We start from the raw sequence: 27,509 nt of genomic DNA, 5'->3' as shown, positions 1-27,509 counted from the left end.
ATATAAAATTTTTGTCATTTAAAATAAATAATTTTTTAAAAATAATAAGAAAATGAAAACAGGATATGTTAAACCAATGCACTGGGGATGGCAGAGAAGAAAGATGGAACTGCCTGGTTCTTTACATCGTTTTCGTGCCTGAACTAAGCATCCTCCTACCTACACACATGGTTGTGTGAATTAACAAACCCCCATTGTTTAAGCCTCTTTAAGTTGGGTATTCGATCACTTGCAGCCAAGATCATTCTGATCCACACTCCCTCCCAGACTCCAACACACACAGCTTATAACTTGCCTCCACTTTACTCGGGTTCCCAATGCCTCCTTAACCTGAAGTTTGGTTGATAGTAGAGCCATCACTCAGAAAAATGCCCATGGCTCTTTTACTGCCTGGGGGATAAAATTCATATCTGGAAAAATCAAACTGTGTTCCCTCACCTGGCCTCTCTCTAGTTTATTATTTTGTTTTACTTATAACATTGTCATTGCAAAAGTAAATTAAAGTGGATAATACCTGAGCCGACAAAGCCAGTTAGGCCTCATAAGTGACCTTATCATTGCTTGATTTACAAACACAAGCAAAACTAAACTTAAGCTATTTCTCGTGAATGCCTATATTAATGAAAAACAGAACTGAAGTCCAACCAAAAAAAGCTGCCAACAAACTTACACAACTAGACTTTTCAGTGGAATTGATGAAATAAGGCAACTTTATAACTGTAGCCAATCAAATATTTTCCTTATATCACTTCTTCCTCTCTCTATAAAAGCCTATGTCTTCAACAGACCTCCTGAACCACTTCTGCTTTGGAGCTGCCTGATTCATGAATTGTTATTTGCTCAAATAAACACTTTAAAATTGTATTGTGTCGCAGTTTATTTTTCAACATCACAAATGGAAATTACACTGGGCATTTATGTGCTATCAATTTATTACCTGTTTATTACCTGTCTATTTTCAATGTAAGTTCCATGAGAATATAGACCTTGCCTCTTTTAACCACAACTGTCTCCTCAGCATAAAGATCATGGTCTAGCACATCATAGTGGATGCTTCAAAATTATTTTATGGATGCATAAATGGTTGGATGACCGCAATCTACTTTTCCCACATGCTCTTCCTAAATACTTCTTCATAAAATGAAACCCCTCTCTCATCCATGAAACTAGTAACAGTGCACCATTGTATTAGTCTGTTCTCACATTGCTATAAGGAACTACCTGAGACTGGGTAATTTATGAAGAAAAGAGGTTTAATTGACTCACAGTTCCACAGACTGTACAGAAAGCACAGTTGGGGAGGCCTCAGGAAACTTACAATCATGGCAGAAGGCAAAGCGGAAGCAGGCACATCTTCACATTGCAGAGCAGGAGAGAGAGATAGAAGAGGGAGGTGTTATACACAAACAGATCTCACGAGAACTCTTTCACAATACAGCACTAGGAGAATGGTGCTAAACCATTAGAAAATACCCCCATGATCTAATCACCTCCCACCAGGCCCCACCTCCAACCCTCCAACATTGAGAATTAGAATTCAACATGAGATTTGAACGGGGACACAGATCCAAACCATATCAACTATGCATGCCTCAATGTGTCCCTGCTCCAAGTCTTTGTTCCCACAGAGTAGGTCACCACATGACCTACTCATTCTTTGATGCCCAATTCAAATTCTGCTTCTGAGGGTCAGTAAGGAACACTAGAAACACCAAGGTAATTGACTCAGCTTGGAATCCTAGCTGTGCCACTACATAGCTGTGGGACCCTGGGCACATTACTTAAAGCCTCTGAAATTTAGTTGCTTCGCTGTAAAACAAGGCTAAGATATCCACCTTAGCAGAGTTTATTTGCTTGTGAATTTTACAGTAGATTCAATAAGACAATTTAGAAAAGGGACCTACATATGACGGCCCCTCTCCTTCCTTTGTTGCTCCTCCTCTTCAAAACTTTCATTAATCCAACAGCCACACAATCTCTGACTTCTCTCTGACCACCCACAAGATTCCATCGCTGACCACTGATACTTCCTGCTTTGTGTCACTGTACGTCTGCAGCCATGTCCCCCTTCCCCCCACCCCAACCCACCCCCCACCCCAGAATGTAAGTCCCTCAGGGCAGGGGCCATATCTCCTTCATCTACATCTCCAGAGTGTTTGGCACATAGTAGATACTCAAGAAGTATTTGTGGAATGAGCACACATGTGAGTAATAAAATAACTGAAGTCAGTAACATCAGGGTTATGGCTAACCATGGGAGAGACGGGAGCAAGTGTCCAGGTCCACACCACAGAAGGGTGTTCTGTTAACCTGTCCAGGGGCCAGTCACACCTTGGAAAGAGGCAAAATGAAAGGAAATCAAGCAAGGCGCTGAAAACAACAGGTGTAACTCTGGCAGCTTTTCTCTCTGCTGCTCAGTTCTTCACCTGTGAAATGAGAGGGCTGAGCCAGATGGTCTCTGGGGATTACAGCAAAGTAGGAGGAGTATGAGATGCAGAGCCAGACTCACCTGGGTTTGAATCTTTCTGCCTCTGGTGGCTAGCTGTGTAGCCCTACACTCATCACTCCCCTTCTCTGGGCATATCTCCTCAGCTGTTCAATGGCATTAATGACACCTAATTGATACGGCTGTTGAATGGATTCAGTGAAACGGTGAGCACACAGCTGCAGGCCCAAGGCCCAGCAGAGGGAAAGGGCTCCATCGCCTCTCTCTTTTTACCTCTGCCACTTCCACCCCCAAAGATCCTGTCCTCGCCCTTGACCAAGCATCTCAAGTACCCGTCAGAGCTTCCTCTGCCCTGAGTGTAAGGAACCTCATCTTCCCATCCAACAACCCCTTCCAGGGACCAATGCTGGACCTGACTTCTAGGGGACTCTGGCCTCTTCACTGCAAAGGTCACCAAACTAGTTCATTTTTCTCCTGGCACAGGAAAATTCTCCCGTCCAGCCCTAGGAGAGGGATAAGTCTAAGCAGGGTCATGTGACTCCCTCTGGCCACAGAATGTGAGCAGAAGGTCTATCAACCCCTTCTACTTCTGACTCATCAAAATTTCTCCTTTGAATAGAAAACCAAATACTGCATGTTCTCACTTATAGGTGGGAGTTGAACAATGTGAACACATGGACACAGGGAGGGGAACAAAACACACTGGGGCCGGTCAGGGGGTTGGGGGCAAGGGGAGGGACAGCATTAGGACGAACACCTAATGCATGTAGGACTTAAACCTAGATGATGGGGTGATAGGTACAGCAAAGCACCAAGGCACATGTATACCTATGTAACAAATTTGCACATTCTGCGCATGTATCCCAGAACTTAAAGTAAAATTTTTTAAAAAATGATTTCTCCTTTGCTATCTCCCTTTCCCCAGAAAACTTGGAGCCAATGATTGGAGAACGGTGGCATCACTGTTTGAAAGGAATCTGGGTCCCTAAATGACTACATTAGAATGTGATGTGGGTGAGATATTATACGTTCCCCAGACAATAGGGTTTACTTGTTACTGCAGCACAGCCTAGTCTACCCTAACTAAATCAGACAGCCTGACACTTCCAAGGAGCACAGCTCCTAAAATGGGGCATCTTTACCTGTTCCTTCTCTTGGGGTGAGTCCCTCCCTCTCCTGACTCACTCTTCTCAGGGAGTAGAGACCAGCTTTCCCTACCCCCAACCTCCCACCCCTGCCCTTTATGAAAGATCTCTATTCTAACATTCAAATTCACATTCACAGTCTCTTCCAGAGTATCCATCCCTCTTGTGAAAATTGTTTCCTCATGGCCAGCAAGGCATCATGGAGCTCCCCGGGGGGGGCTGTGATCAGGCCCTGCCATCATATTTTCTGCACCACCTTGTTTCTGGACCTCAGTTTCCCTACATCAGAAAGCCCCGGAATGCTTTTCCTGATCTGATATTTGCAAGCCATGGAAAGCACATCTGAGAGCAAATGAATGCCTGAGGCTGACAGCCAGCAGACTACACCTCAGCCGAGCTTCCCCCACACACGACCATAGGCTCTCCTGGCTGAGTAAACATGTTTTATTGGGCCTGGGTACACTTCCTGGCCATTCTGCTCCCACCTTCCCTTCCCCTGCTCTGGCCAGTTCCCCAGCACAGCCCCTCCCTGGAGCTGCCAATACCTGTCCTTCAGATCCCCACTGCCTCCTGCCACTTTCCTACCCTGCCACCTGCATCCCCAGCCTTAAGGGGCGTGGAGAGTTTCTTCTCTTATCAGCCTGTTTTACTACCCCCTCCTCCTTGGTTACACAGTAATTTGGAGCAAAATTCCTGGCAAGGACAGATCAACAACTGTCAGCTCCCAGTCGGAGAGAAAGGGCCTCTTCAGTTCTGTCTCGGGAGACTGGGAGAAGCAACAGAAAGGACCCCACAAGGAAGAGAGAGGTACCCTGGGTCAGGTGCCTGTGGAGAGAGGGCTTCACATGTGAAGTGAGGTCAAGAAAAATAGAATAGAAGAAAGCCAGGGCCAGCCCAGAGACACCTGAGAAGAATCAGACTCACAGCTCAGCCCAGCCCTGGCACAGAGAAGAGACAGGCCTGGCAGCACCAAGGGACCCCCTTTCCTCAGCCTCCCCCTGCAGGACAGCAGGAGCACTGATGCACTGAAGGTATGTTCTGGAGTCTGGAAGCAGCAGAACTGAAGGAAATAAAGATGGGTGTCTGGGAAGACAGCTCAAGCTGCAGTAAAGCCCAGGACTGAATTGGCCACCTGAGGCCAAGGGTGGCACTCCAGCCTCCCGGAGGCTGGCTAGAGCCACAGGAAAGGGCCAGAAGCCAGAGAAAGGGCAAAGGTGGACACCCTGCCTCCATTCCTCCTCTGGAGACTGACCTCCTCTTTCCTGTGCCTTATTGTTTCTCCCTCTTCTCTTTGTTCGCCACTGGGCAGTGACCTCAGGGATCCTGGCCTAAGCTGGTGACTGTGCAGGCAATGCATCTGAGAAGACCCTTCTCTGGAAGGTTGAACCCCAATTCAGCCATGGTGACTCCTTTGACATCAAAGTGGTAAGGGCTGTGAGCTGTAGGCACAGGATACCCCTCCTTCCAGCTCTTCTGTTGTCATCTGCCCATGGAAATCCCTGCAGACGCGAAATCCTGCTTGGATCATCTAACTGGAGCCTCTCTGTTCTTCACCTCCACGTGCCCTCTTGACCCCAGGAGGTTCGGGGAGGAAGTACGCCAGTCTCCACTGGCACCCTCCTTGGCCTACACAGAGTCACCCCTGAGCCCCTCAATGTGTGCTGAGGTGGGCCCTGCTCTCTGCAGGGGTATGGAGAGAAACAGCTTGGGGTGCTCTGAGGCCCCGAAGAAGCTGGGCCTGTCCTTCTCCATCGAGGCGATCCTAAAGAGGCCTGCCAGGAGAAATGACGTGGACAGACCAGAAGGGCCAGGCGGAGAGGGCCCCGGAGAAGCTGTGGCCTCAGGCTCTGGGCTAGAAAAGCCTCCACAGGACCAGCCCCAGGGTAAGTGTCTTCTGATCATTTCTTTCTGTTTCCTGGTCTCCAAGACCCAGCTGGACTCAGGCAGAGAAAACGCTTTTCCGTCCATATCAACTTGATAGAGGACTCTAAAATTCAGAGCAAGACCTGGCTCTGGGCTGGTTTCCTGATACACCTTTCAATCTAACCCAAAACTGTGATTTTTCAGCTGCAGACACCAAAGCTCAGTTAGCTGCAGAATGCAGGGACCTGGGGGTTACCGGCTAAGAATGCTAGTTACCATTTATTCAGCATTGACAATGTCATAGGCATTCTCTTTTAATTTCAGTAGAAAAGCACAATTATCATCACTGGACAGATAAGAAAACTCATCTGTGAAAGCGAAGAGGAGGATAATGTCCCCAAGTTACGTAGCTGGTAAACAGAAGCCCCGCTATCAGGACCCGGCTCTGACTCCCCCAGATCCCTGCTGGGTCCAGCACAATCTCCTCCTCATAAGCCGAGTTCAGTCTGCAAAACTTCCAGGGGCTGGAGCTTTGGCTTGGAAAAAGTCCACCCTAATCACCTTCCCCAAGCCAGTGGCCATCTCAAGGCCTGTCCCCAGATAACAGTGACCAGGTAGATCAAGAGCCGGCGTGAGGAAAGGAGGAAAGCCACACTGGGGCATTGAGGTGGACGCACACACCTGCTAAGAGTTAGGAACCCAGGGTGTGAGCCTTGGCTCTGCCGTGGCCTGCTGTGTGACCTCAGGAAAGTCCCTGTCCACTGCAGCCTCAGGTTTATTCTCGGCAAAACACTTGGGTGAGGGAATAAGAAATGGTGAAGCTGGTGATGTCTCAAGGGCCTTCTGAGTCTGACAGTCACCGAGCCTGGAATATCTTACATGAGGTTCTCAGTTCTCTCCCCTTTCCCCCGCTTTTAATCCAAGAAAATGCTGGAAAGGAAGTTCAGGGAGCCCTTAATGTCATTACCTGCCATAAATGGAGCTCCACATCCCCCCGACCAGGCAAGTGTCCCATGGAGGGAGCTGATGAGGGATCGCACTCAGCTGCAGGGTTGAGGAAGCCCAGAAGGGCTGTGTGTCCGCAGGCAGGAGGCTGCTGTGTTTCCCTGTGGCTGAGTTTTCCAGAGGGAAAGGGTCCCTAGCTTAATTTTTGGAAGTTCATTAATATCTTCCAGTCCATTCAAGATTCATAGACACATTTCCAGTTGGGGTCCTGAGTCTCTCCTGCTGCAGTTGTACAAATCTATGATCACCCTGTGTCATGAGACAGAGGTCTCGCCTTTCCTACCAGAGCAGCTTCCCTTCCCCTAGCCTGATGACGGCAGGCTTCAGAAAGGAAGCCACCCTTTCTAGGCCTCCACGGAAGATTCTGGCATGTTCCGTGTCAGCTATCCATCTGGCCCCAGAACAGATCCCAGTAAGTGCCGACCAGACTAGTGGTGGTGACATCGGGTGGTGTTTTATGACTTCCACAGCACTCTTGTGGCCATTTTCCCATCTCATTGTCACACTTGGGAGCCCATCTTACAGATGATGAAACCAAGAAGAGAAGATAAATCCCCCACAAAACCTATGTGAGTAATGAGCGCTAGAATTGAATCCTGGTGGCCTGAGACCATCTACTCTAGATTATTCCTGAACATAGTTTAAATCCATCCATCTCCCACTATGCTGAAATTCAGCATTTCTGAAAGCTTGGAGAGGGTCCCACTGGCAGCTCTCAAGCTGACCTTGGTGGGTATATAGATAAAGATGATCTAGCTCAATAGTCCTGTAATTACCTCTACACTAACCTTGTATTTATGATGAAAGACACTGCTATCCATGTAAGGTCATGATATAAGGTATTATTTTAAAATACATTTATCATTTGAGTCAAACAAAAAGGTCTATTTGGGAAAATGCTAAACAAATAATACAGATGGGACCCGAACATGCCAGAAACTATACAAAAGAAATGCAGAAATTGCAAATGAGCTGGAGTCTGTGAAACACACTGGGTGAGGAGGGCAAGGGATTCAGGAAACCTGCCCTCTAAGCCCAGATCTGGCCCCAATGCACAAGAGGACCTCAGGCCAGTCACTTCCCTCTCTGGCCTCAATCTCCCCACCTGTAACATGAAAGGGCAGGGCTGGAACATTCATAAGGTCTCTCCCAGCTCTGACATGCCATGACCAATTTAACAGCAAATTAGTTGCTGAAAAACCTTGGAAGATTCCCTCGTGGTGATTTTCCACCGTACAATCTTTCTCCCTGTGGAAGGGATGGTCATGATCCCAGGCAGGGCAGGAGCAGAGAGACTGGAAGGCCTCTCCCTACCCTCACAGGAGCCCTCATGCCCAGCCCTGTGCTTATTGCTGCTGGCTGATGCTTCCCTACTTCCCTGTTTTATGTGCCTCCTCTTGTGCAGGATCCCTCAGCAGAGAACAACAGGACCAGAAATAGCAACGCCCTCTCCTTCCCCAAGGATAATGGTAGAGGAATAAGTTCCTCTTTGTCTCCACTTAACGTTTAAAAGGCTTCCTAGACTGGCTCACAGACAAGCCTTGCCATCTCACCTAGGGAGCTATTAAAATGCAGCCTGTCAGGCGCAGCACCCAAGACTCTGACTCTAAGTCAAAAGGCCCAGGAATCTGCATTCTAACAAGCTCTCCCAAATGATTCTGATGTTGGTGGCCCAAGGAAGTGGTCCTTTGAGGAAGCTGAGACTCAAAAAGGTAAAGTGGTTTGTTCCAAGCTACAGAGCCAGTACATGCGAGAGATGGGATCAGGCTAGTTATCTGGGCTCCAAGGCTCCAAGGCTAGTGTAGTCCTCATTTCTCATGGCAGGGACAAAGGTCCCCCCTGACATCTTCCCACTCCTGCAGGGACCTTCATGATCTATAGGTTGGACCCTCCCAGGTCTTAAAAGTCAATGGGAAAATCCAAGAGGACCTCTCTATCTGAAAAGATTCTACACCGAGCCTCCTGCTCTCTCTCCTCCAAGGAGAGGGAAGCCCTCCTAAACCCAGGACCCTCCAAAGTTAAGGGAGACCCAGTCAGGAGGAAGCCTCTTTATACTGAAAGCTCAGACCCTGAGAAGAAAGAGAGAGAGACCATCTTTGCACCTCTACCACTGATAATCCTCTGTGGGGAAATCATGGGCCCCAGGGGAAAGGTGATGGAAAATTGACAAGGAAGAGAGACCACCCCAGTGGGTAAACCAGTATGGATTGCCTGGCCTCTGGGGAACCCAGGGAGCTTCCCTTGTCTGCTCACCAGCTATTCATTCAGTGAATAACCACTGAATGCTTACTCTGGGCCAGGCTGGGGGCTGGGGAGGTGAAGGTGAATAAAACAAGATGCAGTGACTACTCACCTGGAGGGGGATGGAAGTCCCTGGCAGTGCCACCCTGGGGCAGTGCTGACTTCTGCCCACCTTGTCTGGTGGAGCTGGCTAGGGGCATGGTAGAATTCTTGGCATTTGAGAAGTATCCTGTGGCAAGGGATAGCAACACTTTCTGCAAAGGAACAGATGGTAATTTCAAGCTTTGATGGTCAGATGGTCTCTATCACAATTACGCAACTCTTCCGTCACAGCTGAAACTCATCTGTAGACAACGTGTAAATAAATGGTAGGCTTATTTCCAATAAAACTTTATATACAAAAACAGGGGTCGGTCGGGCCAGATTTGGCCCTCATGCTGCAGTTCATCAAGGGCCTGCCCCTGACACATTAGCGTGGCACTCAAAGTCCTTCCCGGACTGGCCTTGTTCATCCCAGGCTCACCTCCCATCACACCCTCCCCGGCCCTGTCCACCCTCGAGGTGCAGGCAACTCCTCTTCAAATTCCAAACCTTTCTTGCCCTTGAAATGTTTTGGTGTCTTTGCCATTTAGAAGCCACTGCTCCTCCTGCCACCTCTTCCTCTTCTTTCCCCTCTTCCTCCCTGTCTGTATTAATTTTCTAAGGCTGATGTAACAAATTACCACAACCTGAGTGACTTAAAACACAGAAATATATTCTCTTACCATTCAGAAAGCCAGAAGTCTGAAATCCAGGTGTTGGCAGAGATAGCTCCTTCTGGAGGCTCCAAGGGAAAATCGGATCCATGCCTCTCTCGGAGTTTCTGGGGGTTCCAGCAACCCTTATCCTTCTTTGACTTGTACACACATCACTCCACTTTGCCTTCATCTTCTCACACCCTTGCCGTGTGTGTGTAATGTCCCTTTCTCTTATAAGGACACCTGTCATTGGATTTAGGGCCCACCCTAAATCTGCGATAATCTTATGCCCAGAACCTTAATTATATCTACAAAGACTCTATTTACAAAAAAAAAAAAATTAGCAATTCCCAGGAGTTAGGACTTAGACATATCCTTTTGGGGGTCACTATTCTATCCATTCTGCCCATTACACTTTCCATCACTTCTTTGTCCCCTCGTATTCCTCTTTCTCCTTTCCCTTCCCTGTTCCTCACCTCTTTCTCCTCTCCTCCTCCCTCTCTTCTCCCTCTTTTCCCTAGCCCTCCTCCTCCCCTGAACTACCTGAAATCAAAGACAGCTGCTCTGCTATGGGAACTGGGAGAGGCAGCCCTGGTTTGAGGCTGTGATTAAGGCCTGTGTGTATCTCATCACCTGGTGATTAACAGCTCTGGCTCTTCCCCAGGTAGATCCAAGAGCTCCCATCAGAGCAGACAAGAACAGGGCAAAAGGACGTGGAGTTAAAAATGGGCACTTCCCCAAGAGAAGTGTGCTTTGGTCTTGCTCCAATGGACTCCATCTCTCAGTTCCTGACACCAGAGCTATGGGGACCTTCCTACAGGGATACCGGGAGACTGGCTCTAGAATTGAGAACCTGGCTCAGTCTCAAGCCCTGAGGGGGCACAAGAAAGTGCAAGGCATGGCCCCTACCTGCAAAAAAGAGTGCTGTATTAGTGTGGGGTCTCCCAAAAAAGCAGACCCTAAGGAAAGGATCTGAGCACAAGTAGTTGATATGGGACACGCAAGGAAGTAGTGAAATAATACAAGGAAGGGGAGGCAATGAATAAAGGGTATGTCATTAAGCCAGTGGCCCCTATGGGTAATTGAAGTTCAAATCCTTTGGGAAATGGAGCAAACATACTCCCCAGAATTATCCAAGGATTTGATCCCTAAAGACAAACGCTGGCAGTAAGAAGCAGATATGGAGCACAGAAAGGCCTGGGTGATACAAGCCAGCCATTGACAACATCAACTATAATCATGGGGCCCAGAATGTCAGAGCTAGGAGAAATCCAAATAGGCAGAGGAGGAGACTTAAAACATTGGCTATAATTTAAGTTTGATTTATCCATTGTATTGTTTATCCAGACATGCAACAAATAGCCACTGAATATCTACTGAGTGCGAGGCATACCTATTGCACAACAAATCATCCCAAAACTTAGTGGCTTAAAATAATAAATATTTATTATCTCAGTTTTGTGGATCAGGAATTTGGGAGTAACTTAACTGGGTGGTTCTGGCTCAGGGTCCCTCATAAGATTGCAGTAAAGATGTTATTTGGGGTTGCAGTCATCTGGAGGCTGGACTGGAATAAAAGACTTATGTCCACAGTGGTTCACTCACATGGCTGGTGAGTTGGTAACAGCCACTGGTGGGAGGACCCAGTTCTTCCCTATATAGGAACCTCCACATGCTGCTTGAGTATCCTCACAAAATGGCAGATAGCCTTTCTCAAAGTAAACAATCCTAGAGGGACAGCCAAGTGGAAGCAGCTTCCTTTTAGGACTTAGCCTGAGAAATCACATCGCATCACTTTCACTGCATTTCATTCATTAGAAATGAGTCACCAAGTTGGGAGAATTTGAAAGAAGTGTCCATGAAGTTGCAAACCCCTCTGACAGCCACTACAGTACTGAACTGGGCACTGGAGATGGTGTAGAGCATCACAAAACCTTTTTGGCTGGTTTTGTGGAAGATGATTTTTCCATGGACAGTGGGTGGGGGAATGGTTTCAGGATGATTCCAGCACATAACATTTATTGTGCACTTTATTTCTATTATTATTACATACTCACCATAATGTAGAATCAATGGGAGCCCTGAGTTTATTTTTCCTATGAGAATCTAATGCTGCCACTGATCTGACAGCAGGTGAGACAAACAACCACCAAATAATCACAAATGAAAGTACAATTATAATTGTGACAAGTGCTGGGGAGATGGTGACATGGTACTCCAAGGGACTATACCATGGGAGGTTGGTCTGTCAGGGAGGTCAGAAAATGTTTCCCAGAGAAGTTATGGTTCGTCTGTAATCTGAAGACTGAGTAGGGTGGAAGGGAGGGCATTCCACATGGAGGGAGCCCCAAGGGCAAGAGCCTATTAATAGATGATGCCCAAGGATACAATTTGAGGTCTAGGAGCCAGAAAGGAGCCAACCCACGCGGCCTTGTAGGCTAGAGATTTTTATTTTTGCTTTGTATTCCTCGGGGAATGAAGAATCATTTTCAGATTTTAGGCAAAAACGTGTATGATGATCAGTATTAATGAGAGCTATTTGGTTACAATTGACAAAAATTATCTTAGGTTAGCTAAAATGGAGAGGGACATGTATTGCCTTGGAGGATATTAAGAAATCAGTTCCCAGACTAAGCCACGTGAAGGGCAGAATGATAAGTAACCTTCAGCTGTGATGGGATCCAGACCCAATAATGTCATCAAGTCTCTGCAGCTGTTTCTCTCTGCATGTGCGCTCACCTCTTTCTTGCTGCTAATTGGCATTCTCCTAACAGCTTCCAATAGTTCTAAGAGATTAGTCTCCAGTGATGTCCTCAAGCCCTCTAAAATCCCATGTTCAAAAGCCCCAGAGGAGGGACACCCATTGGCCGAGCTTGAGTGAGATGTCCACCTCCAAACCAGTCAACTGAGACCAGAGGGTGTGGCTGGAGGAGCTGTGTGTGCTTGGGCCTTGTCTGGAGTCTTCATCTTGCTCTTCTCCTTCTTCTACTTCACTGTTCCATGCTGGGATGATGGTTCCTTATTTCAGGACCCTTAGAACCCTTTGTACATCATTTTAGATTCCATATATGGAACCCTCAAGTTTCTTTATCAATGGTGTGTTGCTAAAGAGGTTTCCTCCCCACTCCTTGTAAGGAGGCAGTTGTTAATGTCTCTTCCTCCTGTTTGAAAGCCCTGTGGCTTTGTATATCTCTAATCTGGGCACTCGGCACATTTGCCACCTTGGTCAGCCTTCCGTAGGTGTTTAAGCAAAGAGAACAATTAAATTCCTCCTCAGTTCTTGGCAAGAAGGGTAACTAAATATGGATTTCCCCATCGAACAGGAACAAGTTCTAGGACACTTCCTGTGTCACACCTTGAAACATCCCCTGACTGCACAGCTTGTGTTGTCTGATTATTCCCCTGCATCAACACAGTATAGATAGGAGAGGAAGTGGAGAGAGTCTGAAACATAAACACACACACGTACACACACACATGCACACATGCAACACATGCACACATGCATACAACTTCCCAGCAAGGAAGAGAGTTAGAACTGTTGAAATATTATAGCACATGAAATCAACCCATTGCTATCCTGTCCCAATAATCTGTGCCCATGCTTTATGTTTTAGTCTCACCAGACCTAAGCGCATTGTCATTAGTCACATTGTCATAGCACAAATAAGATATACAAACCTAACAAAGTGCTTTAAAACACAGAAGAGGAAGTAATGAACCCTGCATAACACCATCAGAGACAGCCCTTCAGAGAAGAAGTGGCTTTTGAGATGGAGTCAGGCAGAGAAAGGGACACGACATTCCAGGAAGAGGAAAGCCTGTGAAGCAGCACCCAAGAGGTATAAAAAGGAGTAATCCTTGAGAAACAACAAAATCGAGTGGCTGGAGTCTAAAATTCATGGAGCACAGTCACAAGAGATGAAAGAAGTAAGGTAGATGGAAGGTCAAGTGTGTCAAGCCAAGAACTTTGGCCTTTATGTATGTACATCTGCATTTTTTAAGCCTTAGATTTTAAAATGTTTTGGGAACTTCAGGCTTTCATTGAGATGCATGACCAGAGCTGCCTTGGATGAAGGGAAGATGGAGTAGGCCCCACACCACTACAATAAAGGAGCTCTACTGCTGTTTGTTTTGTAGGCTTTCCTTATAATTTCATTTAAACAAAGGGTACAGTTGCTTTAAAATAAAAAAGGAAGAAATAAAAAAATTTTAAATACATAAGTAAAAAGTATGGGTGAGTGTGGGTGTGTGTGGGTGTGTGGTGGGGGGAGTACATATGCTAAAATTCATACATACAAAATATTATGAAAGTGAGACCACAGGTTTGGAAGATGCAAGCCTCACACTGCCTAGAGAGTGCTAAGCCAGTCACCCCTGGGAGTGGCACTCCCTTTCTGGTGAGTTTCGCAAGGGTCTCCTCCTAATTGTTCCAGTGATTTCTTTATTCTCATCTCTTTCCACCTTGCTGTTTTATTTCATTATTTATTTACACAAGAAGTTCCTGTGTATTACAGAAAAATAGAAAATACAGATTAAAAGGTAAAAGAAATGTAACTATAATTCTACCATCTCACCATCCAGTAATAATCACTACAGATACTTTGACTGATTGACTCATAGAGACTCATAGAAAAAAAAATGTTTACAAATATGGAAGCTAGTTTGTTGTAAGCTGAAATTTCACACTCTTAAATTAAAAAAAAAAAAAAAAAAAAAAAAAAAAAAAAAAACTATTGTGTTTCAACTAGGAGATTCACAACAGACCTGGGAAAGAAATATTTGATTTATTTGAGCTTTGACGGATGAGTAGGAGTTCGCTAGGCAAAGGAGGAGGACAAGGCATTCCAGACTCAGGGAGCACAGAACAAGGGCCTGGAAAATAAAAGTGCATAGCTGATTTGGGGAATGTGGAAATGGTCAGGTGGGACTAAAATTATGGAAATGACAATTGAGGGAAAGCAGATGATGCTAGAAAGATGGAATGGGAAAGGCCTTGAATGCCATGCTAAGAAGCTTGCCTTGTTCCCTTTGGGCACAGGGAGCCAAAGAAAGTCTATGGCCTGACTAGGGAAATGAGGCCAGCACAGGTCAGCCATGGGGAGACTCCTGCCCTGCACCCCACCTTCGTGTGTCAGGAGGTGTCCCCTATAGGAGGGCAGCAAAGAGGGCCCTGGGTGTCCTCCATGGTGAACCCACTGTTTTCAGAAGACAAGGATGAGGCCCGTTTCCAGAGACTGCCCAGCGGCAACGTCCCCAGGGCCTTTAGCTGCACAACCAGGACCAATTAGCAGACCCCAGAGAAGAAGCAATCAGGGGAGGGCGCTGAGCGCGGAGAAACATCAGTTTATAATTAGGTGGCCTACTCACCTGTGTAAATTGTGTATTTCTTATGATCGATGTGCTAAACAGCTCAGGTTTAATTAAGTTCTGCTGACTCATTCTCTTCGAAGACCTATTAAAGTGTGAGTCACAGCTTGTACCATTAACAATGGGGAGAGGAGCAACTTGAAAAGGGTGGCAGTTCCCTCCTGCCTCCACCCCCTCCACTGTTGTCCCCATGTGCCCACTCCCCAGGTAGGCTGGGCTGTGACCACCTGCTTCTCGGCTTCTCTGCCCAGAACCTGGTAGGGAGATGCTGGGTTGGATGGGAACGGAAGGATTTTCTCACTCCTGATCCAGTGCTCCTTCCAGGATGATCCATGCTGCCTCAGAAGTGTCCCCTCTTAGCAGGGACCCAGAACACCCTGGTTTCTCCTGGTGATTGAGAATCCTATCCTATGCATGGGCCAGGGCCATCAATGAGCTTGTCTTTTCCAGCCTCTTGCCTAACGAGTTTCCAAAATTCTACACGCTAAACTGCATTCTACCTTCTCTGTTCCATAGTATGCTGTTCTGCCTTCTCCCACCTTATTCCCTTATTTGTAACTCTCTGTGGTCTGTAACCCAAGCATCAGCCTTCCTGGTGCCCTCACAGTCTCCTCTTTTCCTGCAGGAAAGTTGAAGTGCTGACCTTCATCGTTCCTGAGCTGCCCCCTTGGACACTACTCTTTATACTCCCACACTGCTTTGTGGGCCATAATTAGGGGACTCTGCTCTGACTCATCGCCCAGAGCTCCTGGGCACTATCCCCTCCCCTGGTCATCCTCCTTCTCCCCAGGCACCAGCAGAGATGTGAGTGTGGGACAGTCCTCTCTTCCTCTCGCCTTCCCTATACTTCCGGTTTCCCCAAAGCCATCAAAGCTGATACTATACTGTATTTGCTAGTATACCTGTCAGATACTTTCTTTCTTTCCTGCTGCCTCCATCCCCCTCCACTGTTGTCCCCACATGCCCACTCCCCAGGTAGGCCGGGCTGTGACCACCTGCTTCTTGGCTTCTCTGCCCAGAACCTGGTAGGGAGATGCTGGGCTGGATGGGAACCCAAGGCTTTTCTCACTCATGATCCAGTTCTCCTTCCAGGTGGGAGATTTCAGTGATCTTTCCTAATTGTTTCAGTGATTTCTTTATTCTCATCTCTTTCCACCCTGCTGTTTTATTTGGTTGTTGATTTACACAAGAAATTCCTGTATGTTACAGAAAAATAGAAAATACAGATAAAAAGGTAAAAGAAATGTAACTAGCATTCTACTATGTGGCAATTAGAGGAACTTGCAATGCAGGGAGAAACTTAAAATTAGACCCAGAATATGACTTTTCCAAAAATCCAGTGGGAGACCCTCTAAGGTAGCACTGTCCAACAGAACTTTCTGTGATGATAACAATGTCCTATATCTGCACTGTCCAATATCATAGCCACTAGTCACATGTGGCTATCAAGCGATGGAGGGTATGACTAAGAAACTGAATTTTTGTACTCTATTTAAGTTAAATAGTCACATATAGCTAGGGGCTATCATATTGGACAGTGCAGTTCGAAGGAGTTAAACCCTTCACAAGGTACAGCCTCAGATCCTAATCTCATTTCCATGACTCCAGGTTGAAGTCTGCCTCAGATCCTAACCTCATTTCCCTGACTCCAGGTTGAAGTTTATTTGTCTCTCCCAAAACTGCTCTTGGCCTTCTGGTTGGGTCTTTCCAGTCATACTTCCTCACCAGTATGAATTTTAGGCACCCCTCCTTACTCCGAGAGAGGCCACTAAAACTGTGAGACACAGGGACGACAACATCATCACCATTATCATCACCTCTCAAGGACAAACATTTATCCTGAGAATGTGTAGTTCAAAGCTAATGAGAAAACATATTTTTCTCACCAGCCTATGACTTGGCAGGCAGCCCCTCCTCCATGAAGTCAGCAGTGAGGTTGTTTTGCAGAGCAGAGTTTAGATCCTTTCCTTCTTCACCCCACCTCTAAATTACATTCTTCCAGTACTCTTGGGAACAGGAAAAAACCATCATGTCTTAAAAGCTGCTCCTTTAGTTACACAAATGGAAGCTTTGAAATATTTATTTTATTATGGATTCTATTCTTAGCCATAAATCCTTGTTCACCTGCGTTTCTTTCTGGGGTAAATGGAGGAGATGGCTTGTTTTCATTACAACCCGTCTTCTGTTTCTACTCCTGTGTTCTCCACATTGTTTCATTTTCTGTATTCTGGTTCCACATCCCACATTCTCTCCCACACTTCTATAGTCCCAGGAAGACCTCAACTCCCTGCTGTCCTTGACACCTCAGTTTTCCAGGTCAACCTGGAATCTTCCCTTTTGTAATTTTTTTTTTTTTTTTTTGCAGCTTCCTGCAGAACTGTACCATATCATTTACTATCATCTAATATGCTGACTGACTGAATGAATGAAGGAGTAAATCCAATACTGTCAGGCATAGTTTGTTCGTTTTGTACTCCTGCAGACAGGCCCTCAGTGCCTATTAGCTGCTGGTTACAGAGACAACATTCACTGAGCTCTTGGAATGAATTAACACCTGCCATTTCTCTCTACATCAGTTCTGACTGATTTCAGCTGTGTCCCTTAAACACAACACCAGCTCTAAACATAGAATAAATATCTTTTTAAAGAACCATGAAGTTAAAAAGGCAGCGTGGACTTGGGGAGGGAAAGGGGTCGAGAGGGAGAGGCAGAGATGAGGCTCTCCTACAGAGGTGGGTCACAGGCCAATAGCTTACTCTAGTGGGGAGTAATGTTCAAAGCCTCACTGACTGCGACTCCCAAGAAGCTTCCAAGAATCCACAAAAGTGAGCAAAAGTACTTTGAAAGGATAAAAATGGATTAACAACAAAAGTGAGGGGTGGTAGAAAGGATTGAGAACAAAAGCAAACCTGAAATCCCATTTCTACAACTGAGGCAACCGGGCCTGGTGGCTTCCCAGAGAGAAATCTCACTGGCCCTGTACCTTTCACCAAGTAAACCGGTCCTGCAGGCAAGCCTGAGGCAAGGACTTTTGAGCCATTCATCCTCCATCCCAGAGAAGGAGGATTATAAATATCCTGGTGGATTTTGCCTTAGTGACCTGATCATTCAGTGTCTCTCTCCCCCTCCATTCTACTGATGGGGAGACTGAGGCCCAGAGAATGAATCTAGAATGTGGCACAAGTTGCATAGTGGAACCAGGAACAGAGCTCAGATTTTCTGACGTCCAGCTCACTGGGTTTTCTACTATCCAATGACAGCAGGATCAATCATAAGCACCAAGAAAGAAAACAAGTTAGTTGATTTTTTCATGTGTTAAACCCTTAGAAGTGAAATCTATTTTTCACTGAGTGTCTACTCCAATTCTTAGTGTGTGATGACTTTACCTCTCTTATTTGGGGTAAAAAGGAAGTGGGCTGGGTGGGAGTCAGGCGACCTCAGCTGGAGCTCAGACTCCCACCCCTCCTTTGTAGCAGCTTCGGCTCACGTCAGTCATCCTTTCTGATGTGTGACATCTGACATAGTACAGAGTTTCAGACAAATCCTGTGGAAGTCTTTTCTGTCCAACAGGACTGAGAGCAGAGCCTGAATTCTACTTTTATACATTTAAGGCACATATTTGTTGAGCTCTCACGGGGAGCCAGTTCCTCAGCTGGTCTCAGATACAGTCAGATACAGTCCCTACTCAGATACAGTCCCTGCCCTCCAGGGGCTCACAGCTTAGAGATGGATGACAGAAGACACATGGAGCTTCCTTCCCTGGGAGGCTTAGCGTTCTCTGAGCATGAGTATGAGTGACCCTGGGACAGGAAGTACCTAGGTTCTCAATTAATTCCTGAGAGCGACTTTTCTTATAAGGAATGAGGAAAAAATCAGGAGAGGCAAGGTGTCAGTTAGAATGGTACGAATACCCCTGGGCCCCAAAAATGAAGGTGATCTGGGGAGACGGTTTGTGCCTTTTCTACAATCCCTAAAATCACATCACAGGGACAATCTGTAGTCCAATTAAGACAAGGATTTTAATTCTGTCCTCAGAAGTCCATGGTCAGGTAAACAAACCCACTGCCACCTGGTTTGGTCCTTCCTCCAGCGTCCTCTGTCACCTGGCTCCAACCAGGAGCTACAGGCAATGCTGGCTGAGTCTCCCATTCTGCTGATGGGGCAATCTTCCTTACTCTCCATTGTGTGGCCAGGTCCAAGGGCCACTTTTCTGTCCTCATTGTAATTGGTCTGTCTGCAGCATGGACCCAGCTGACTGTGCCTTCTTTCTTGAAACAGTCCTCACTTTCCTCCTCCTTCAGAGGCCTCCCTTCTTGGTCTTTTTGTTGCCTTCCCCATTGCTGAACTTCTACATGGTGGAGGCACCACAGACTTGCTCCCAGGCCCTCACCTTTTCCCCACCTACAATTTCTGCCTGTGTGATACCCATTCCCATGACTGCAAAGGCCAAATAGATGTTGACAAATCCCTAATTCGAACCTCCGTCCTCAGTTCCACTTTGAGCTCCAAACTTATCAATGCATCTTCCAATTCCATAGCTTCCTTTGGCTAGCCAATAGACATCACACACTTAACATGTCCAAAATGAACACCCAATTTCCCCATAATACAAACACATGAACACACACACACACACACACACATGCACACACACACACGAACACACACACACACATATCTTTTGCTCAAGCCAAAACCAAACTGTTGTCCCTGATTTATCTCAGCCAAAAGATAATCCACCAACCTCACCTGACAGCCTCTCTCCAAAATATATCCCATAATTAGCTCTATAACTCCCTGCAAACAACTTCAGCAGCATGACAAGAGAGATGGTAGTTGATGGATCTCATCCTACTTCTCACATCCACCACCGCTGCACCACTAGAGGGGTTTGATTCTCTTTCCTAGTTGTGTAACAAAAAATTTCCAGGGATTGATTCCAAAAGGTCCAGTTCAGCTTCCCACACTTGAATCAATCCAGTTCCCACTACAACTACTTGGTTGGTGTATGCGAAGAATAGTTTCCACAAGGAGGGCAGGGCAGGTCCCAGAAAAGAGGCACTGCTGGGCAGATAAATCCCAACAGGTGTCCACTTCCCTCTGTTAGCTCAGTGACCACCATGTATTCTAGGTCATGAGCAAGCCTATCTGTACCCCGTATCTCACCGTATGATGAGTGCTTCCAATCAAGGACCAAGCCTTCAGCTTTTCTACACCTCACTGCCTAGTGTTGTGCCTGGCACAAAGAAGTATGCGCTTAACAAAAAAGGTGGATGAATGAATGATAAAGCTAGCAAGTAGAATGAAGATATTGCCAGTAAGGAAGATCACCCAGGGTTAGAAAGATTAGGACATAATTTTTGGAGATTATAAGAATGAATGCAGGTGCTAAAGAATCAGCAGACATTAGAATTGCAGACAAGAGAGAAGAGGTGATCCCAGACAGAGGGGATTGCCTTAGAAAAAACAAAGTGATAAGCACACACGTGATGTGTTATGGATATGGTAAGCAGCCCAACTTGAGTGAAGCAAGGTATGTGGGTCGACAAAGTATTGGAGGCAGGACTGGCTTCATGGGCATGTGTGTGACCCATGCAGATGCTCAGGACCCTGTGCTTAGAAGGAGGCCCTGAGAGTGGGATTGAATGCATATTGTCACCATCTTGAAACCTTACTAATTGTATATTTGAAAATCTGATTAGTGAAATCCAGTGGAACAGTGGTGAATGTACCAGAAGCGATCAACACCTTATCATAACCTCCCAGCTTCTCTAGGATGGGCTTTTGGTCAACTGTTTCTCTGCTCCTACCCAGCAACTGCTGTTCCCTCCATCTTGGTGGGGAAGGGGACTGGGCAGGGGTTCACAGAGGGTTGAGGTCAAGCACTGAGTTGCAGAGTAGAACCAAGTTTCTTCATGGAGTATCCATGACTGTAAGTCTTAGGGTGGGTCCCCAGGTCCCTGTGAGGTCTATTCTCACCCTGTGAGTATCCTTGTGCTCTCTGAGGGATGCATGACATGAAACAGTAAATAAAAACCCACTATGACAGTTTAAGAGACTATGAAAAAAATAAAAACTATTTTTCTGCTTTTTGAGCAATAGGCCCCACATTTTCATCTTGCACTGGGCTCCACAAATGATGCAGCCAGCCCTGAGTAAAATGGAAGCTGGATGGGTGGGCTGGAGACAGACTGTCAACAGCTTTGACTGCTACCGAGCTCAGCCTTTACTTTGCAGACCAAGACTGACACACTTTTTCTATGAAGAACCAGGTGGTAATTACTTTAGTCTTTGCAGGCCACATGGTCTCTGTTGCAATGATTCAACTCTGCTGTTATAGTGCAAAAACTGTCAGAGACAATATGTAAACCAAAGGGAGAAGCTGTATTCTAATAAAACTTTATTTAAAGACAGACAGTGGGCCAGGTTTGGCCTGGTGGCCATAGTTGGCCATCTCCTGCTGTAGACAAAAGAGAGTCATTGAAGGCAACTGAGCAGCAGAAAGGCACAATCAGAGATTTTCTAGAAGGTTAACTTGGCCTCACTGTCCATGGTGGGTGAGGGTCGGTGTAGAGGCAGAGGATTTTAGGAAAGAGAATACTGTGAAGCTCCAAGCTTGAGAAGCCAGAGGCCAAGGCTCGGGAGCAGCAGTGGGGTGGAAGGGTAGGACAAGGCAACACAAAAACCTCGCCTAGGTGCTGACATCAAGGCCACTGACCCAACTTGGACCCTCTCCCATGCAGAAGGGAGGAAGAGCAAGCGGAGGGTTCGAACCACCTTCACCACCGAGCAGCTGCATGAGTTGGAGAAGATCTTCCACTTTACCCACTACCCAGACATTCACATCCGCAGCCAGCTGGCAGCCAGGATCAACCTCCCAGAAGCTCGGGTGCAGGTACAGCCATCCCTTCCTCAGCCCCCAGCCTCTATGCCCTTGGGACCATGTGTGAGACACAATATATCCTGGGCCCTTTGGGGTTGCCCCATCTAAAAGTTTCTGTCAGCTTTATCCTATGAGTACAGTCATTTTGGCTAAATACTATTTTCTGTGAAATGAGGTCACTCTAGTTCCAAAATGGTTTCTCTCCTCTGGGAATGGAAAGGGAGTGAAGTGGCATCAGTGATCACCACGGATCTCTGCTCCATACCATTCCTCCCTAATTGGTGACAGTTCCAAAATGTCATTCACCATGCAGCCTCATTCACAAAATAGGTCTTAGCCATCTAGACCGGGGGTCAACAACCTTTCTGCAAAGAGCCAGATGGTAATGACGTTAGGCTTTGCAGGGTATATTGTCAGTGTCAGAGCAACTGTTCAAACAGGCCAAGGCAGCACAAAAACAGCCTCAGAAAATATGTAAACACACTTTATTTATGAACATGAAAGTTGAATATTGTGTAATTTGCCCGTGTCATAAAATATTACCCTTCTTTTTTTCTTCTAGCCATTTAAAAATGTGAAAACTATTCTTAGTTCATGAGCCATTCAAAAACAGGTGGAAGTACAGATTTAGCCTGTAGGCTGCAGTTTGTCAACCCCTGATCTAGAACACATGGGGATTCCTTTGGAGGCAGTGTAGCAAAGTGGAAAAAGTCTTGAATTCATGGTCTTGGTTGGAGACCTGGTTTAAGCACCAACAGGCTAATCTCTCATCTGTGATCTCTTCACCCCAGTTATGTATTGCTTCATAGCAGGGTTAGAAATACAGTAGCCCATTGTCACTCACCAGAGGTATTTCCTGCCCTCTTCACATGCACCCAGCTTTGCAAGTGCCACTCTAGCACATGACATTCCACCAGATCCGACTGTGGCACCACTAGCATTCTCTCTAAAATAGTTTTGTAAGTCGCTCTTCTTTTTTTCTTTCCACAAATGCGATGGACTCATTCTAATTCAAAATCAGGCCAACATTTGGTTATTTATTCTATCCTTTCCTTCTGGCTGAGGACCACTCCTGTCTTAGACTTCTCTCCTTTTTCTTCCCATCTAGAATCAGGCACTGGCTAAATGGGAAGCCCCTGTATCAGCCACGAAGCCCAGAATTCAACACCTGCCTGTGCAGAATTACCAAGGATAAATGGCCACAAGTCAGGGACCATCAGCACCTGCTCAGGAACGCAGGGAGCTGCCAATGTTCAGCCTGCCAAGGGGCCCCAGGGGTTGAAAACGGGTGGCCCACTGGTGACCCACACATGATTTCCATTTGATCTGCACAGTAGTTTAAAACTCAGAAGCTTTCACATAAAAATCAAGATTCCACTTTGGAGACTGCATGAACCTGCAACACCGGACTCACATTTCCACGTGGTGACTGTTGACAGGAGCTGAGATGCTGCCCCATTTTGGCTCTATTCACCACAGACCCCAACACTCCCAATTGTGCAGCACCAGCTGCTTCACTCATGCATGGCCCCCTGGCCCTGTAGGCATTGAAGGTGGAAACCCTGGTTCCCTCTCAGAAAGCTGACCTCCAGATCCAAAGACATCCTGGATGCCACAGAGCTTTACAAACTGTAAAGTGAAGTCCCTTGGAAGGCATAGTTATTATGAATTTGGGGGAGGTGGTATTAGGTGGAGGAAAACTCTTGCTTATCCCCAGCCTTTCTCCCTAATTACAGATCTGGTTCCAAAATCAGCGAGCCAAGTGGCGGAAGCAGGAGAAGATTGGCAGCCTGGGGGCTCCACAGCAGCTGAGTGAAGCCAGCGTGGCCCTGCCCACAAATCTGGATGTGGCTGTAAGTGGCTGAGGACTCAAGGTAGGGTGGAGGGAGTCATTGTCTGGGAATATCCCAGTCAGATCCAGATGTGAAGAAGCACCTCAGGGGCTCTGTCTCTAGGAAAAGGTGCAAGGAAAAATCTTTTAGAAACAGCATGGGGCAAGGAGAAATCTGGAAGACTGTGAGGCCTGTGACAAGTGGCTGCCTCTCTGTCCTCATGTCCTCCCCCCTTAGTGAACATCATGGTGCCTGTCCTTCCCGTGCAAAAATTCTCAGTTTACAAAACAGGATCACAGAGGGAAGTACAGTACACAGACATTGGAGTCAGAGTGCCTGAGTTCGAATCCCAGCTCTGAATTGCCTGAGGTGTGGCTTGGAAGAGTCACCTAATCCCTCAGAGAGTGTAATCAAGTTTTTTGATGAGGATGAAATGACTGAGACATAGAGGATGCTTAGCACCTAGGAAGTGCTCCCTAAGTATTTAGGGAGCCATCCATGGAAACAGCACATATTTTCGAGTTGGCACCAGGTGCTAAACACTGGGGATAGAGCAATAAACAAAATAGACACTACTTCTCTGCCCTAGAGTTAAAGGTTTTTACATACCCACAGCAATGCCTGGGATTTTTCATTTATTCATTCTTTGCAAATGCAGAAGCTGGGCCCTGAGAGGCAAAGTGACTTTTCCATGTCAAACAATTGTAAGTACCAGGATTCAAGCCAGGTTTTAAATCCCCAGACCATGCACTTCTCCCCACCTACAGTAACCAACCGTCCAGGTTTGCATGGGTCCACACAGGACTTTCAGAGCTAAACCCAGAAGGTCCTAAGCAAACCAGAACAAGTAGATTACATTACCCACCCTTAGCTGCCCAAGCCAGGGAGGAAAAGGCTGAGAAGCTGCAGAGACAGCTCAGGACTCACTTCTCTCTCCTGACCTCTCCTTGTGACAGGGGCCCATGTGGACATCCACTGCTCTGCACAGGCTGGCTCCTCCCACAGGCTGTTGTCCATCGGCTCAAGATCAGCTGGCCTCTGCCTGGTTTCCTGCCTGGATCAGCCTCCTCCCAGGGCACCCATGGGACACACAGCCTGTCCCAAGTCCTCCCATCCATCAAACTTGCATCCCTGTGTTATGCATCCTTCCACCTCCACACCCCAAATGGGGCAGCATCTGCGCTACTTCAACATAGAGATTGGACATCCTCTCCCAAATGAGCCATTTTCCTATCTAGGTGAAGGCAGGTAGCAGATGTGCCCTGGGCCTCTGAGGGAATCGATCTCACAATCCAAAAATGGTCCACAGCCCAGGAAGCTACCCTGAACATGCCAGTTGGAAAGCTGCACCAGACTCGAAAGCAAAGTAAACAATAAAGGACAGCTCTCATCTCTCCTGGCTAAAGCTGCTCTCCTGGTTAAGAAGACAGGCTAGATGAGATCTCAGGCTGAGCTCCGAAATAGGGAGGTAATCCTCCAGCACCTGTGCTCCCTCTAACTTGCTGTGTGACCTCCAGTCGGTCACTCACCCTCTCTGGACCTCATCTGTAAGAGGAGCCAGCTGGATAAGATGATTTCTGAAGACCCTTCCATGGTGGGCACCGAGGCACGGAGGAGGCCAAGGAGAGGTTGTTTGTTCATGCATGCGTTCATCCATGACACAAGAGTACCTACTGAGAACTCCATAAACAGAACAGGATGTAGAGATAAACAATTCGGGTTCTGTCCACGGTTGTCAAAGGGTGGTTCTGGCCCACCTCTGAAAGCAGAATACTTGCTCAACAACCTTGTTGTTGGCCCAAATCTAACACATTCTTTATGACTGTGAGCATCTGAGTGAGAGAAAAATGCAGAAAGTTTTTAAAATTCTGAACAGGATTTAGTGTCTTTAGTTATCTCGTTGGATGGGGAAGGGATGTTGTCATTTCTGGCACAGATGAAAAGTAGAACGGTAAGCTCTTTTCATTCAGTTTATCTTTCTAGGATATATGAAAAGGGACCAGCTGGAAGACCAGCCTCACTCTGTCCTCGAAAGTCTAAGCTTTCATTCAACTCCCTATTTCCATGCAAAGACCCTGGGTAAACCACATGTTCTGTCTGAGCCTCAGTTTTCCTATCTGTAAAATGAAGGTCACCTGGCCTGCCTCAAAGAGCGTTCAGGAGGCTCTGAGAGGACATGAGTGTACTTTGCAAAGTGAGGGCGAGGCCCAGTGTGCAGTGATATCGTTATTCCAAGATTCCACTGCAAAAGTGGCTGCTTTGGATTCCAGCCCAGGATGAGTAGTTCCTGCTCTCAGGGAGGTCATCCGCTGAGTGTCCCTTCTGCACAGGTGTCTCTGATTCTTGTCCTTGCAGGTGAAAGACAGGGCCCTGCTCCCCTAAGCTGGGAAGCCTGGAATGACCTCTTGCACGAGCCTAAAATAAATTCCAGGCATCTTCCCCAAATCCCAGATCCTCTGCAATCTACCTGTACCCCTGACCCACCCAGGAGTTGGACCGGGAGTTGGGAAGCCTAGGTCTTAGTCCTATACTCCTTCTAATTTGCTGTGTAACCTTACCATTAATCTCTCTGGGCCTCAGTTTTCTCATCTGTTTTGGAGGTAGCAAGGCTAGCTCTGCCTTCAGGCATGCAATATGCCAGAACTACAGACAACAGCCCACAGGATGCAAAAGTGCTTTGCCATCTTAAAAGTGCCAGATCACCCAGAGCTTATGAATGTGGATATCGACACCAGGTCTCTAGCACCGCTGGATGAAAGGAGAAGGCTAGAGGCTGAGGGAGGAAAGAGCAGTTAACAAACAAAGGCAGTAGCTCATCACTTGGGTAGCAGGTACCCATTTTACAACCCTAAACCTAAATGTGCAAAATAAAATTTCTATCATTTTGCTATAACTGGATTTACTTTCTATGTTGTTTTGCCGGAAATGTATTCTGGTAACTTCTAGCCTCTGTTCCCCTTCTTCCCACAGGGGTCTTTGCGAGGCTGAGGGGGAGGGTTGGAGAAGTGTTTATGCAAATGTCACCTCCAGCCTCCCAGAGGGTATGTTTGCTTCTCAGCTTTCTCAGTCTCCTGCTAGTGTCTTATCTAGCCTGGCCTTGGGCATGAACCCTCTGCCCTAGGGACACATCACCCCATTCAACTCCCTTTTGGGGGTTCACTCCACATCCTCCCCTGTAGCCTCTCACCATAGTTGTGAATCCTTGCTGGCTTCCTCTCTCTTTCATGAGCAAGAGGAAAAGCTGACAACTCTCCCACACACTTCTAGGGTCATGGGAGGCCTGGGGCAGGCAGCAGGTCTCACTCATTCTAGACCTCCCACAGCCATTTCTCTCGCCCTGGTGATAGGCAGGTCATGGATGAGATTTCCAGATCTCCAAACTTGTAAGAAGAGTGGAAAAGATGCAGGTCCTCTCTTCTCTGGGGTCCCACTCCCCCTTCTCAGCAACATACTCTTCTTCCCCAGGCTCCTTTTGAAACAAGATTTTCCCAGCCATAGAGATTCAGATGACCAGATGTCTCAGCTTCACTATTGAGGTAAACATTGATTTTGTGAGGCCATTTCTTTCCCCCTAGGAATTTTCTCCCCAATAACTATTTTTATTCCCTTTACCTTATGTGTGTGGGATAAAGGAATCACTTTAGAACTCTTGCCAGCTGTGTGACCTTGGGCAAGTGGCATGTCCCCTCTCTGTACCTGTTCCCTGGATAACAACAATTTCTTGCCTCTTAGTGTTTCTGTGACAATTAAATGAGTTAATACATTTTGGCACATGGTGGGCACTCAAGCCATATTAAGAAAAACTCATTTTCCCAAATACACCTTCTACCTCTTTCTACTTCTGAGCTTGAACATCCATTCTGATCTCAGGCTCTATTCCGGGAGTTCTTAAACCAGTCTCCAGGAAGTCAAGGAGCTCCCAAGAGACTATGCAAAATTGTGTGTATCTGTGTGTTTATTTTTTCTAAGGAAAGGGTTCATTGCTTT

At 46.7% G+C, this 27,509-nt stretch overlaps 1 protein-coding gene across 1 annotated transcript; it reads left to right on the top strand.

The window, feature by feature from the left end:
- The first annotated feature begins 4,270 nt into the window (after positions 1 to 4,270).
- On the top strand, positions 4,271 to 26,624 carry ISX (intestine specific homeobox). The gene is made up of 5 exons (XM_038007530.2): positions 4,271 to 4,622; positions 4,910 to 5,474; positions 21,551 to 21,702; positions 23,427 to 23,543; positions 24,479 to 26,624. Exons 2-5 carry the CDS (start codon positions 5,081 to 5,083, stop codon positions 24,716 to 24,718), a joined length of 903 nt encoding a protein of 300 aa, XP_037863458.2. The 5' UTR covers positions 4,271 to 4,622; positions 4,910 to 5,080; the 3' UTR covers positions 24,719 to 26,624.
- Positions 26,625 to 27,509: the final 885 nt, after the last annotated feature.

The sequence above is a fragment of the Chlorocebus sabaeus genome, chromosome 19, assembly GCF_047675955.1.
Source record: "Chlorocebus sabaeus isolate Y175 chromosome 19, mChlSab1.0.hap1, whole genome shotgun sequence".
NCBI lineage: Eukaryota > Metazoa > Chordata > Mammalia > Primates > Cercopithecidae > Chlorocebus > Chlorocebus sabaeus.
The sequence above is the reverse complement of the archived record's forward strand: the minus strand, read 5'-3'. Positions and strand labels throughout refer to the sequence as shown.

Bases quoted from the DNA above. Each gene is read 5' to 3' on its own strand.
- ISX (XM_038007530.2), top strand. From the start codon at position 5,081: ATGGAAATCCCTGCAGACGCGAAATCCTGCTTGGATCATCTAACTGGA. The intron at 21,703-23,426 runs GTACAGCCATCC...CCCTAATTACAG, and splicing joins TCCCAGAAGCTCGGGTGCAG to ATCTGGTTCCAAAATCAGCG. The intron at 23,544-24,478 runs GTAAGTGGCTGA...TCCTTGTGACAG, and splicing joins CCACAAATCTGGATGTGGCT to GGGCCCATGTGGACATCCAC.